The sequence below is a fragment of the Megalobrama amblycephala genome, linkage group LG3 (assembly GCF_018812025.1).
Source record: "Megalobrama amblycephala isolate DHTTF-2021 linkage group LG3, ASM1881202v1, whole genome shotgun sequence".
NCBI classification, from domain to species: Eukaryota; Metazoa; Chordata; class Actinopteri; order Cypriniformes; family Xenocyprididae; genus Megalobrama; species Megalobrama amblycephala.
Genome location: NC_063046.1, coordinates 62,194,225 through 62,209,259, shown reverse-complemented (window position 1 = coordinate 62,209,259; position 15,035 = coordinate 62,194,225). Strand labels below are relative to the sequence as shown.

Sequence of the window (15,035 nt, the reverse complement as noted above, 5' to 3'; positions counted from 1 at the left end):
CACACACACATATATATATTATATATATATATATATATATATATATATATATATAACACTGGTACTTTAGACTGTTAAAGTTATTTATTGAATTAACCTTATTTACTGTTCTATTTTTAACTGTTTTATGAAATGTTTAATTTATTTAAATACAATGTAATTTAAATTAAACTTATTTTAAACAAATACACCTTACATCTTATAAACAACCACATATACTCACAATCCATGTTTCTCAGCGAGGTCACTGACAGCAACTTTAACAAGAAACTTTCTTGAGGAAATAGAAAGTGTCTTTGTCTCTTTGTGTTCTCTCAGGATTGTAGGGTTTTTTTCTTCAAGCAGTGTTAGCAATCCAGTTGGGGTGCCAGTCCGAGTTACATCTGATGAATGACACTAAGAAATGAAAATGAAAAACATTTTAATTATTTAAATGTTTACTTTGACCACTAGTAATATAAATGTGAAATACATTAATGGTTTACCTGTAATGGTTGAACACTTCCTTCTAATATATCCTGGGTGTTGCTTGCAATATAATGTATTTGAAATTTGTCAAGCTCCCGCACTCCAGCATTCACATCAGTGTCAATGAATTCTTGAAAATCTGTGTCAAATCTCAGTATTCGATCAAGAGATACTTGTTGAGACAGCTCAGTTTTGGCTGAGGCTATCAGTTCTCCGATACTTCCAACTGTGAATAGTTTTCTCCATATTTCTTTTCCGTCTATGAAGACAGTTGCAAGCACTCTGTGTAAAATTGTTAGAGTAACTGTAATTTGTTCCTCGACATCCATCATCTAAATAAAAGGGGAAAAAAATATCCATATATATATACACCGCACAATGAGAAAACAAATAACAGTGCATAAAAATAAAAGTTACATTTTAAATAGTCAGTGACTCGTCAGGTAACGTAGCACAAAAATGGCGCGCAAGGTCGATTACGTTATGTTTGCGTTGTTGAATATGAAACATTCCATAGTAATTGTAAAAGGACCATAAGGTTAATGAGTTCATACTCGACGTTCAATACAAATATGTATTTCGCTTAATACGTATAATTAACAATTCTGACCAACACGGCTTTACAAAAACCGTAAATGCGCCAGCTAACGTTAGTTGGCCTATAGACGACATTTAGTTAACAGGCCAGCCGTGTATTTGAATTGGGGTACGAATCATGGAGACAACATAATAAAAAAATACAACAACAACTTCTTGGACAACTAACACAAAATAATCTTAGGCAAGGTTGGGAAAAAAAGTTACTATTATAGAGGTATTTTAATTATTTTCACTCACCTGAGGCAGAAAGCTGAATCATCCGACATCTTCTTCTTCTTCTTCTTTTGATTTTTATTGGCGGATGGCAAACCAACTTAAGGTGCATTTACCGCCACCTACTGGACTGGAGTGTGGGCAACAGCTTGACAAAAAGGAAGGACTTAAAACTAATGCTTTCCAAATAACACATTAGAGGACTGAAAATTTTCCCAGACATTGTTTTCCCTAGAAGATTTTCTAATGTCATGTTTTGTTTTCCAACTTGTATTTCTAATTCCCTTCTATCATCCGACATGGCTGACGGGGCGACAGTTGAAAAGGAACGTCACTACGCAGGCGCGCCATGCGCGCACAGCATGCCGAAATCCAGTATTCTCACCCCGCGCGCCCAAATGCTTATTTTATATTGGCAACATGATAAACTACATAAATACAGTAGATATCAATATAAGTAAAAAAAAAAAAAAAAAAAAAAACATTTTATTTATATGTAAACATTTTGAGTCACCCCAGGTTTGCCACCTGCGTGAAGTTGGCCCCCCACCCAACGCAAAACGTCTGCAAAATAGTCTCAATCGTTTGTGCTCCGTTTGTGCTGGTTTGTGCCGTAAAAAATTTCGTTTGTGCTGCTTTGGTTTTTTAGATATTAAAGAATATTTATAGGTTTGGTCCATCCGCGCACGTCACACTTGTGTGTGTAGTCTGGCGGCGCCGGCGGGAGAAGACAGTTCTGCAGACAGTAGTTGAGAGGAGCTCCAGTAAGCAGGCTGTCAAGGCTGTTTTATTCAAAAACATCGGATGAAGTGGTTATTTTTGCTTTAATACTGACGACGCTGAGTAATTAGCCATAACAAAAAAAAAAAAAAAAGAAAGAAAGAAAAAAAAGATGATAACACGATTTTTTTCCCGTGAGTCCGCTATTTTAGCGATTATAATGTTACCTAAAGTTACCTAAGTTACCTAAAGCTTGTTTATAATAGCTTGTTGGATACTAAGTCACCCCCACCAACAACAATTAACACTGTGATAAGAATATGAGAACTGCAATAAGGCTACCCAGCTAACACACGACGTAACAGTTACGTAATGTATTCGTACTTTTTGGTAATTTCATGACTTACTAACTGACAACGTAACTACGACGTCGCATGCCAGTAATTTCATTACCTTCAGATTACCATCTCACAACGTCGTCAGTACGACCCCCTAACGTTATAAGATTACCAAGGACGTTCCAGATACGTACTCTATTCGTAATATATTGGTAATTCCATGACTTACTAGTAACGTAACTACAACGTTGTATGCCCGTAATATTATTACCATCAAATTACCATATCACAACGTTGTCAGTACGATCTCCTAACGTTATAAGAAAACCAAGGACGTTCCAGATACGTACTCTATTCGTAATACAATGGTCATTTCATGACTTATTGGCAACGTTACAGCAACGTCATGTGCTGGTAATTTCATTACCATCATTTACACGTTCTTTATATGTTATTATTACCAGAATTTGCAATTTAAAATGTGTAATTAAACGTTAGACACAAGACTGAAATGTCCCTTAAGAAAAAAAAATGTTTATTTTCACCAAGTCAGAATGGATAACTGCTTTATATAGTGACGTGACATACAGCGCGCGCCTCCACAAATGGAGTGCGCGCCGCGCGCACAGTATGTTGATAAGAGTGTAAAGTTAATTTTTCTGAGAGAAGAATTTATTTTTCCGAGGTGACAACGAATAAATGGCTTTTATAAAAATGTATAAAGTTAACTTTGGAAAGACGCAAAACCTTTTTTTATTGTTATGTTTACGTTAGTGCTGGTGGCCGTTAGAGTTGCCATGGCAACCGGGAAAACATTCAAGCTGCTGGAGAGGACAGCGTCACGTTTCTCCGTGTTTCTCGTCAGTTTTACAGCAATAAAGTTCAACAACTGCGTCAGATTGGTTAAGTAACATTACCCACAGTCTACTTTAAGTACTTTTGTTAATATTTTTACCTCTGTGGTTGAACGTCTGAAATATATGTTGGCAAAATGTTACGCTAGCATAATGTTTTTAATGATAGGCCTACTGAGCGCAAAACGTCTTGAATGCTTTTATTATACGTTTCGCTGTAGGCGATATGTTTTTATTTATAGTTTGGGTGTATTTCATTATTTTTATTTGGATATTTATTCATGTTCTGTGTGTTTTTCAAAATAAATTAATTGAATTCATTTTGAGCTCTGCATTCATCGTTCACAGCTGTTGGTATAGCCTTTAAATTAGTCTGGGCAAATGAGGACATAAATTAGGTTAAACTACTGCGCATGTCCGCCCATAGAAAAATAAATAAATATAAAAATTACCAACTGATTACCAACACACAACTATTGATACACAACGTTGCCACGACGTCGCAGTTACTAACTGGCAACGTCACAAAGTTATGTTGTGGCAACGTATCCGGGAATTTCACTTTTCCGGTTGCCACAACGTAACTAGTTACGTCGCCACAACGAAAGTTTGGTCACCAAATTACGTTGCAGTTACGTAACAGTCACGTATTTTGGTTAGCTGGGTAATTGATTTACTGTTGTGTGTTTGGTTTAGCTCAATGTGTATTCATCATATTTTGGTGACTTGGTTGTAAACAACTTAAAAAATATTCAAATAAATAAATTATTTTGAATATTTTGGTCAATTTAGTCAGTTTTTTCATTGAAGCAAAGAGAAATAATGAGCATAATGGCACAGTCTACATGCTACAATAATAATAGTAGTAAGATTTTCTTCTGTGTAACATTACATATATCCTTTATAAGTAAAATTTTGGCTGTATTATTTGTGTCCCCTTCAAAAATTGCTCTTGAGAAATTTTATGCTTACTGTCCGATGAAATTTACACCCCTGGTTTAACAATCAGTTAAGCACAATATTTACACACAATGTGTCTGTAGTAACACAAAATGTGTTACGAATTGTTTAACACATATTTTGTGTACATTTTTAACACATCATTTTGTCTGTAGTAACACAAAATGTGTTACGAATTGTTTAACACATTTTGTGTACATTTTTAACACATCTTATTATTTATTTATTCATTTATTTGGTTTAGGATTTAAATATTAATTTTTTTATAAAGATATTTCAATTTCAAGACACTTTCTCATTTATCTCATTTTGTTAAAAAAAAAATAGATTGTGAGAAAATGGAATCTTAAACCAGTATTGTGAATTGTATCGAATCGTGAGTTGAGCGAATCGTTACATCCCTACTGAAAATAAATAAATAAATAAATGTCTCTCAGATATTGCAAATAATTAAATGCTTGCACCTGTTACATACTTGTATGTGCTTAATATTTAGTTCAGGTTTTGCCTGTTGGCTTTGCGATGAAAGATGTGCTTCAGGTTTAGCTTTGTTCGTTTCTCCGTCTGTTCCTCAGTCTCTTTTTTTCTGGTCACTGGTTGTATATGATCTCATCTGCATATACAATCACAACAAGATAAATGGATGACAACTAATCAGAAATGTAGGCAGTTGTTTTATTGTTGAAATATATGTTATACATTACAAGATGTTAATCACATGCATCTGTTGAAAAGTTAGTGAAAGCCAAAGTTTAGTTTTTTTTTTTCATTTGAAGGGTGAGTACTGCAAGTAGTATGCATACTGTACTACTGGAGAGCAATCTAGTGTCCCAAGAATTCAAATATCCAAGAACAGCCTTTTCTTTCCTCCAATCCAAGTACACAAAATAAAAACTTTTAAAATCACAGTTGTTTGGACACTGTGTTCATATTGCTAAATATGGAGTTGAACAGTTAATTAGCTTTAGTAAAGGTCAAAGGTTGAATGCTAAAATGTTACAAGTGAACATTTAGTGCATCAGTAAGTAATGTACGGAGACAGTCATTCTATTAATATTAGCTTAGTTCAGTTATTTTCTGATAACAAACTCACAGATTCCAGCTGTTATGAGTGAATGAGATCTGTTTTAATGTCATTTCAAGTCAAGTCAAAGTAAAAAATGTTTCTGTTTTACTGAAAATAAAATAGAAAATAAAAAAACATTTTAAAGCACATTTTCCTTGGCTGTTGCAAAGTTAAAGAAAACAATCAAAAATATAGCTGCAAGCAGCAATTACGGGGCCAAGCACAAAAACGGCACAAGAAGCCAGCCAACATGGCTGGGAGCATCAGACCAACAGCAGCAGTGAGCAATTAGAAAAAAAAGTTATTCGCATTTTTGTCAATTTTGTTATAACTTTTGACCACAAGGTGGTGCTGGTCCGAAACGTCTCAGGCTCTTTTAGGGCATTGTCATGATGACCCATACCAAATTTATGAATTTTGGTCAAACCCATCAGAAGTTATAAGCAAAAATAGCCATTTTTCATATCTCCACTCCAGTAGGTGGCACTGTGCCGAAACACTGTATGATGCCTCAGGTCATGCTTGTGATGACACGTACCAAGTTTGGTCTGAATATGATAAAGCATTGCAGAGATACAGCTTCAAGAATCATTTTTGCATCATGCCTCAAATTCGTTGCTCTGGTATACGAAAACGGTTTGACTTATCGACTTGAAATCCATAACTTTTTGTCGGCATGGTCTGAAGATGATACGGTTCAATTTTGGTGAAAATCGGAGCAACGGTCTAGGAGGAGTTCGAAAAAGTAGGTTTTTAAAGAAAAACAATATGGCGGACAGTAAGTTCAGCTGACTATGGCAAATTTGATATCTATGTTCTCAGCATGACCCACGGAATCGACTGAGACCAGTTTCATTATAATCGGTTAATATAAACAAAAGTTATTAGCATTTTTGTAAATTTTGCTATAACTTTTGACCACAAGGTGGTGCTGTGCCGAAACTTCTCAGGCTCCTTCAGGGCATTGTCTTGATGACCCATACCAAGTTTCGTAACAATACGCTAATGCGTTCGTAAAATACAGCATTTTAGCACAAAATTCAAAATGGCCGACAGCCAAAATGTCTGATATGGGAAAATTGGATATCATTCGACTTGGTATGATTCCCTGAATCCAACGAGACCAAATTTATGATTTTTGGCCAAACCCATCAGAAGTTATAAGCAAAAATATCAATTTTTCATATCTCCGCACCAGTAGGTGGCGCTGCGCCGAAACACTGCATGATGCCTCAGGTCATGCTTGTGATGCCATGTACCAAGTTTGGTCTGAATACGATTAAGCATTGCGGAGATACAGCCTTACTTCTGTTTTCGCAAGCACTACGTACAATTCGTTTGCGAGTTTTTCGAAAACGGTTTGAGGAATCGACTTGAATTCCATAAATTTTTGTCGGCATGGTCTGAAGATGATCTGATTCAATTTTCATGAAAATCGGAGTAACCGCCTAGGAGGAGTTCGAAAAAGTACGTTTTTCAGAAAATTCTAAATGGCGGAAAAATTTTCATGACGGAAAATGACGTCATAGGGTGCAATCGATTCGTCTTGACCCAAGGAATTTTGTTTCTAACCCTTCTGGTTCAAAAGTTATTGACATAAACATAAGTGCAACTTTGGACAGCTGGTGGCGCTAGAGGGATTGAGCAAGAGACTCCAAATTTGCTATGTACAAAGGTCAGACTGTCCTCTAACTGTGTGCCAAATTTCACAACTTTCCCGCAAGCGGTTCTATGGGCTGTCATAGACTTCAAGAGCGGAAGAAGAAGAAGAAGAAGAAGAAGAAAAAAAAAAAGAACACCAACAATAACAATAGGTGCCTCCGCACCTTCGGTGCTTGGCCCCTAAAAAGGTCTAAAAAATACAATTAAAGTACAAGGCATCCAAGTTTTGTCTTTTACTGAGGCCTAAATGGTACTTAGAGTCCAGTGAGATCTGATGATGTTCTGTAGGCAGACAATAAGCTCTTTGAACAAGAAAATCTAACAGGACAAATTTAAGTAATTGTGCAAATCTGTTTCTTTTCACAAATTATTTTTTGTATTCAAGTGAAGTGCTTAAAACATCATTCAGATGCTTAATACCTGTAGAAAGGCTTGTGCAGCAGCAGTAACAGTTATCAAACATAAAAAAACAACAATATATTGCAAATGAAATACAATAATAATAAAAAAAATTGTTGCCATTTTCCTCCACAGTGTCTTTCAGTACACTTATTACAGGTTCAGCTCCTGAGATTCAGAGTTTGATCAAGGACACAATGGTGATATTTCATGGATCAACCCTTGAGGATTTTAACCTGCTTTCACTTTAACCACAAAGTTATGACATTACAAACAAACCAACAAAAACACAGTGATTCATAGACAAATATATGTATATAATAATGTAAATATTAGACACAATATCTTACAGTATCATCTGTAGTGTTGTCAAATGACAATAGTAAAACTGTAAAGATTATCAGTAGTGCAGACTCAATTCAGTACCTGAGATTTTGACTGACAGCTGCTCTGTGAAGAGCTTGTCTTGAGTATGACTTTACTTGATCAAAATATCTATCATGATTCATGTTTAGTTATTAATGAAATGTCTCTCAATTCCTATCTGGATCACTTTCTTTTTTTTCAATATAATGAAAAACATCAGCAGTCTTTGTTTTATTGCTGCTAACGTGTTTCTTTGTTTCTTATTTATTGTTGATTAATTGTTTGTATTTCTGAAGCAACATTTACATAGTTAAAACATTTTGACTTCATGTTATGTAGTATTTAAATTACTAACAAACTCAATTATAGCAAATTAGTTTGAATTTGAATTAGTTGAAACTGGTGTTGAGGTGAAGTTTCAGTAATGGTACCCAATACTGTAATCTTGGTATCATGGCACTATTTCTCTCTGAGTGTTTTGAGTTTCTGCTGATTGTCTTCTCTCATTCCCTTATCTTCTCTTTATGTTCATTTTCACTGAAAGAATCTAAATAATAAACTAGATAGACAATCTTTGATGTTGGCTTGAGAAAGCAGCAGGAAAGTTTAAAGTAGTTTTAACAGCTTTAAGATTGAAGGCTTTAAGTTTAGAGGTTATAAGTTTGAAATAGTTTCAAGTTTTAGTTTAGCAGTGTTAAAAGCTCAAATCTTTGATAGTAAATGTTAGAATGGAAACTTTAATATTACACAGAATAGCAGCTCAGCAGGATTAATCCAGATACAGCATTTTCAAGCTATTTTTTTCCTGAAGTTCAAAACACACCTATCCTCATATTTTGACATGCAGGACAGCAAATGTGAGTAAATTCAATGTCATCTTTGCAGGAATGTAATACAAAGATTCTACAAAGGAGCATTTATCTTGAGCAACACTGTTAATGTAAATAACAGGCACAACAATGCCGGTATAACTATAAATGTCTATGGGTACTACATGCGTCACATGACTAAACATGCGTAATCATTTTCAAATACCTCCATTTTCTCCATCCACAGTACAACCTGAAAATGGTGTATAGATCAGAATTTTGGATTACTCAAGCCAGTATAACAATGTTACTGTGGTGTTTCATTGGCAGCCTCAGACACAGACGGATTAGGAGACATCACAATCGACACTTGAGAGTAACTCTGATTAAGGGGCGAGTAATCTGCATCAATCTCCTGTAATAAAACAGATAAGAGAAGGTAAAAGAACTGAACAGGACTGATGATTCAGTTACATAAACACAAAAACTGGACAGTAACTGGACAGTATTGGTCCTCTAACATGCTCTCTTATTAAAGTTTCGCTTTTTGTTTTCATATTGTTTGTCATTTGTTTTATTACTTGTTATTTAGTTTATTTGGGAGAAACATTATATTACACCCTGATCCTAGACTGGGGTCGTCCTATGGTAAATAAATAAATTATAATAACATAAGGAAAGCAATACAAATTATTATTATATTATCCATCTTCATTGTATAGTAAATCTGTAAGAGAGCAACACTGTCTTGAAGAGTCAGTTATTACTGATGTTTCTACACAGTGATTTCTGAGTGAAACCATATAAAACACTCAAACACAGACATCCCAAGTCTCCCGGAAGTTCCGGGAGTCTCCCGCATATTGATAGCGGCTCCCTGATGCCCGCAAATTAGTTAAAATCTCCCGGAATCTAGAGCGAGCGAGCAAGAGCGCGCATAGAGACTGTGTTTCAAACCAGCGCGCGCACGGCAGAGAGGGAGAGGGAGCGAGAGAGAGACCTTGCGTGTGTGTGCGAAGCGCATGTATGACAGAGAGCATCCCGAATGGCCTTTTTCTGCAAATCAACCAATCAATTATCAGTGAGGTGAGTTGACAAGTTTCATTTCATGTGCATGTTATTCAGGAAAGTTGCCAAGGCTACATGAAAACAGCAAACTCCTTAGACCTGTTTAAAGTTGCAATGGAAAATAAATAAAAGCAGTTTACATAAATAGTATAAGCAGCTTATATAAATAGTAAAAGTAATCTACATATTTAAACAATTAACAAATAATTGCATATGCCTATAGCTTATAGCTCCTTCCTCTTTTTTTTTTTTTTTTTTTTGGGGGGGGGGGGGGGGTACCTCCCTGAAATGACTTTTTGCAGGTTGGGATGTCTGCAAACATGTTTCAAACTCACAGATCTGAATTAGTTTTTCAGCAGGCAGATTCAGTTCACATGGTATCTTACCTATTTCGGTAAAGTTGGTTTTATATTCGCACATTCGCACTTCTGATAAATTCAGACTTTCCAATAAATGTGCAATAAATTAATGTTTGCGAATTTTAAGCAGCGACATGATATTGACAACCAACGATTGTCAACTTACAACATTTTTCACAGTCGATCAAAATAGGCAAGTATTGTTTTAATGGCATATTTACTTGTGAAAGTCCACTGAATGTCCAATGTAGTGTGATTAACAAGACTATTGAATACGGATGTCCGAATGTGTGAATATAAAACCAACTTTACCCAAGTATCTTACCTGAAGACTGTCCTCTCTACTGCTGCCTGTTGGAACAACAACAATCTCAATTAAACACAGTACTTTGGATAATTATAATAAAAATAAAAGATTTCAAAGATTATTTTCACACAATAAATATCATATTTTCATCTTGTTACATCAGCTGTATGCAATTCTCACCATTCCTTCTTGCTTCATGATTACAATAGTAAATTAAACCAGCAGCAACAAGGAGCAGGACACCGACACCAACACCAACAACAGCAGCAACATCAGCAGCATATATTCCTGCTACAGCAGCTGAAGACAGACAGCCATCGTTACTTCGAGAGTGACTGATTCAGACAACTTTTAACAATTATCTGTCTGCTACTTTGGTCATTAGTTGTATGACAGTGATTTAAGTGATAAATGGCGCCATCCAGTGGTGTTTAAAAGAACAGCATCTAAAGCAGCATTAGAACTGTGAGCTGAAAAGGAAACGGCAGCACAGGAAAACTGATTAATTTCATGTATTTTTCATGTTGATAACAAAAGACTTTTTAACTGCATGTGTTAGCTGTTGTGTGTAACTAGATGTGCAGTCACTTTTTCAAACAGGCCACAATGATTTTGGATTATTTCTAAATTTATTCAAAAACTGTTCTTAGGAAAATGTACTGAGTGATTAAATGAAACTCACCAGTGATAGAAATGCTGAAGCTCTTTTTGATGCTGAATCTGATGTTGCTGATCTCTAGTTCATATTCTCCAGAGTCAGTGTTTCTGGTGTTTGTGATGGTCAGAGATCCAGTCTGATGATCCAGCTTCAGTCGGTCTCTGAATCTCTCTTTACACTGTTCATCTGTACAGATGTGACTCTGATCTCCAGTGATTTCAGCGATGAGAATGTCATTGAAATACCACATAATCAAATAATTTGTTGTTTTTATTATACCAGGATCTAAAGTAACAGAATCTCTCTCCATCACTGATTTTCTCTTCATTTTATCTTGTTCTGCAGCAGAAACACCTGAAACACAAATGAGCAGCAGATTGAAGGATTTATTTTTTTATTTTATTTATTTGCATTAAATCAGTGGGAATGCAGTTTGGTCTCCTAGTAGAGTATGAAATAACAGATGCATTTAGAGGGGCATTAAAGGTACAATCTGTAAGATATTCGCAGTAAAATATCCAAAAACCACTAGGCTAGTATTATATATTTTGTCCAGCTGATGACTAACAATATCTCTAATGTTTTCAACTACTTGTAAATCATGAGAAAATTCCCATTCTAAACAGTGACACGGGGCAGTGCAGTCGCCTGTCGATAGGTGTGTTCGACATCGGCTGCGGCTGGATGTAACCGATCGGCGAGATTAGCCGCGTGCAGGCGGGGAGGAGCTGAAAACGGAGACGTGAAGTCGGACACTTTCTGCTTCCCGGAGTGACGCTCGCGCTGCGTTTGCATCGGTTTGCATACTTTATCACAGCTGAAGTGAAATAAATGCAATATTTGACTAATACACTGATGTTTCAGAGACCTTTTCATTCAAAACTGTATGTACTGCTTACAGCGTCTGTTTTTACAAGAATAAAGTTCAACATAAGTGTATGTTATTTAAATAACAATGTAGTGGGGTCTTTGTTTTTTATCCGTTTTATTTTGATAAACATGACACAATACAACATCGCGACTACATGAAAAGAGCTTTAACTGTTATAAAAACACAGATTTTTGAGCATTAGTGGAGCTGAAGGCGTGACAATAAACACGAAACACACGTGATCGTTGTCATGCGGTGAATCCGGCCAATCGTGAAACAGCTGTGTCGTCATCACAGCTCGTGCAGCTCCTCTTGAGAAACTGCGCTGGCTGCCTCAGGCGGCTGATCTCGAATCGCTCTCGTGGTACTTTGAAGCCATACGTCACAGTCACATGGTGTCGGCGCTGTCTCAAGTCGGATAAAATTTCTTACCAGCATGCACTGCTTCAAGTCAGCCGCCGATCGGCCTTTGCGGCGCTGCATGAGCTCGAACACACCTAATGACGCCAGTTACCCTTTGTTACCGCCTTTACTGACGTAGAAACCACATGACAACAGTGTGGTGGACAAATGCGGAAGTAGTGTCTAGCGTCCAGCAAACCACTAGCTTGCTTCAAGCAGTTCCTTATTTACTTCTTGCACGTTTTATGGTGAATTGTGTTACTTATTTATGGAACATAATTACTGTTTACCATCTGCCGCTGGTTCTGTCGACAAGGACAGCTCCCGTAAACCTCATACTCATGACCGGAAAAGTGGAAGCGGAAGCGGCGCCGGCGACTGTGTCATAATAAATGTCCCGCTGCTCGTGGGGCGTGTGTTGATCAATCGCTCCAGCTCCTCGTTCAACTCCCGCAACACTCGCTCCTGCTCTGCTTCATACTACAGTAACGTTAATAACCGCATCCATGAATGAACATGAGTTCTTCCCGACTCCAATCCCTATTCTTTTGCACCGTCCGTTGAGATGGAGACCACATGTCCCAAGTTTCTGCTCTAAAACTTGGTGTCATCAAACTACGCCTTTGTTTTGAATAGGCTTCTAGCGACCTCTAGCGGAAAAAAAAATATTACAGATTGTACCTTTAAGCGATTTCTTGGAAACATATTTGAAATCAAAATAAACACCCCTCCCTTCATTGGCTCTCTCCTGACGAGAGGACACACCCATTCACTCTCTTTCTCCTTCACCATTATAAAAAAGAACAAGCCCATTGGCTCACTCTCTTCTCCCCCATGATGAGAGGACACGCCCCCACACACTCTCCTTCCTCATCATGAGTGGACACGCCCCCTACTGCTGATTGGCTCTCTTTTCTTCTTCTATCCTTCCCAGCGAATGTCCTGGTAATGACACGACTCAGTGCTGCCCTCTGATGTAGTCTTCTGAGTTTGTACCTCTGCTGGAGTCCAGCTCTTACATATACGGCTGAACACTGGTATTTTTTCACAGTCATTAATTTTTGTTCTCCTGTTTTGCTGTTGCTGGTTATCACAAGATGTAAATACACAGCCCTCAGCTCATTCGCATTTAAAGATCTCACCCAAAATGCCATTTAGGGCATATCATCTGATATTTTAAGCTGATACTTCTCAGACAAATTCTGAGGACACCCGAGATGTACTCTTTTAAATAGGGGCATAATAGGTCCCCTTTAACAGCGAATGTTTATAGATGTGAATTAATTTACATGCAAAACATCTTTGAACATCACTGCAAAAATGTCACTAAACACATTATTCATGTGATTTAAATGCACAAGACACGTAGCCACTCACCATGAACAAAAACACTGAATCTTTTCATGATGCTGATGCTGCTGCTGATGATGATCTTTAGTTTATATTCTCCAGAGTCTGTGTTTCTGGTGTTCATGATGGTCAGAGATCCAGTCTGATGATCCAGCTTCAGTCTGTCTCTGAATTTCTCATCACACTGAACATCTGTACAGATCTTACTCTGATCTCCAGTGATTTGAGCTATACAAGTGTGATTAATATACCATTTAATCACTTCTTGTTGGTTTGTTTTAACACCAGTGTTAAGAGTGACTGAATCTCCCTCATTCACAGACACTGACACTCTATCTGTACCAAAACCAGACACACCTGAAGAAGAAAAGAACAGTTCATTATTCAGAAAAAAAAATACACAAAAGATAATGTAACACATGCAAACAAACAGCATAATAATAACATCATTGATTCACACTTCCACTAGTCAGATAAACATTCATTCAGTATCATGACTGATCTTATAATTTATGACTTCACTGACTTCTTATAGTGGATCAAACCTATGAGATCAAACATGTTTATATCTAATGAGTATCAACACTATTATACTCACTAGCAACAGTAGCACTGAATCTCTTCATGATGCTGAATCTGCTGTTGATGATCTGTAGTTTATAAAGTCCAGCATCTGATGTCCTGAGGTTCATAATGGTCAGAGATCCAGTCTGATGATCCAGCTTCAGTCTGTCTCTGAATCTCTCAGTACCTTTATTACACTGAACATCTGTACAGATCTTACTCTGATCTCCATTGATTTTTGCGATGCGAGTGTAATTAAAATACCATTTAATCTTTTCTTGTTGGTTTGTTTGAACACCAGTGTGTAGAGTGACTGAATCTCCCTCCATCAATGACACTTCGTCTTCATCAACACCAGCACCTCAAGAAGAAAAGAACAGTTTCTTTTGAGAAAAACAAAATTATACAGCAGGGAAGTGCTGTGAAAATGTTTTTGCCCCATATCATAAAAATTGTGCACAGAGAAATATGCGTGGATTAATAATGTAAATAGGGGTGTGCAAAATATATTGTCTACAATAATATTGTGATTGCTGTCTTAACGTTATGTGAGATGACATCTTGAGAGTGCAAAAGCATTCATTGAGTTATAAAACCTATTCAAATGCAGTAATAATGCCCTGGAAATTCAAGATATTAAAAAAAAAAAAAATTGTCTTAGAAATCTTTATATGATGTAGTTAAGCACTATCATGCAAGCAAGAGTGCTGTTAACTGAATATTATTAGCATGATTGAAAATGTGATAATTTATACTATAGTTCAATAAATAATAAGTTATTATTAAGAGTTACATTTTAGACACAATATTATCTGTTTTGCACTATTTTTCATTGAAAATAGTTCCAAACAAACAAAGCGCGACGCATGCGTGTGATGCTGACACAGGAGCCACCCAATAACAAGTCGGCGTTCTGATGTAAAAACTTACTCGGTTACGAACGTAACCTCAGTTCCCTGAGATAGGGAACGAGTACTGCGTATGGGGAAAAGCTCCTTTTT

At 36.6% G+C, this 15,035-nt stretch overlaps 1 protein-coding gene and 1 long non-coding RNA gene across 2 annotated transcripts; both read right to left on the bottom strand.

Moving 5' to 3' along the window:
* Window positions 1–292: 292 nt before the first annotated feature.
* On the bottom strand, window positions 293–1,454 carry LOC125265925. The gene is made up of 3 exons (XR_007184367.1): window positions 1,306–1,454; window positions 486–800; window positions 293–396 (listed from the first exon to the last, which is right to left on the bottom strand). It is a non-coding gene; the product is annotated as an uncharacterized LOC125265925 (long non-coding RNA).
* A 5,559-nt stretch (window positions 1,455–7,013) lies between these two features.
* LOC125264086 lies at window positions 7,014–14,162 on the bottom strand. The gene is made up of 6 exons (XM_048183330.1): window positions 14,069–14,162; window positions 13,498–13,827; window positions 10,872–11,201; window positions 10,370–10,659; window positions 10,208–10,233; window positions 7,014–8,870 (listed from the first exon to the last, which is right to left on the bottom strand). Exons 1-4 carry the CDS (start codon window positions 14,160–14,162, stop codon window positions 10,571–10,573), a joined length of 843 nt encoding a protein of 280 aa, XP_048039287.1. The 3' UTR covers window positions 7,014–8,870; window positions 10,208–10,233; window positions 10,370–10,570.
* Between the last annotated feature and the right edge of the window lie 873 nt (window positions 14,163–15,035).

What these genes read in the sequence shown, in the direction of transcription:
- LOC125264086 (XM_048183330.1), bottom strand. Translation starts at nt 14,162, where the DNA reads ATGAACCTCAGGACATCAGATGCTGGACTTTATAAACTACAGATCATC. An exon ending in ATTCAGTGTTTTTGTTCATG is followed by an intron (nt 11,202 to 13,497) that starts GTGAGTGGCTAC and finishes TTTGTGTTTCAG; the next exon opens with GTGTTTCTGCTGCAGAACAA. An exon ending in CTTCAGCATTTCTATCACTG is followed by an intron (nt 10,660 to 10,871) that starts GTGAGTTTCATT and finishes TTTCCTTTTCAG; the next exon opens with CTCACAGTTCTAATGCTGCT.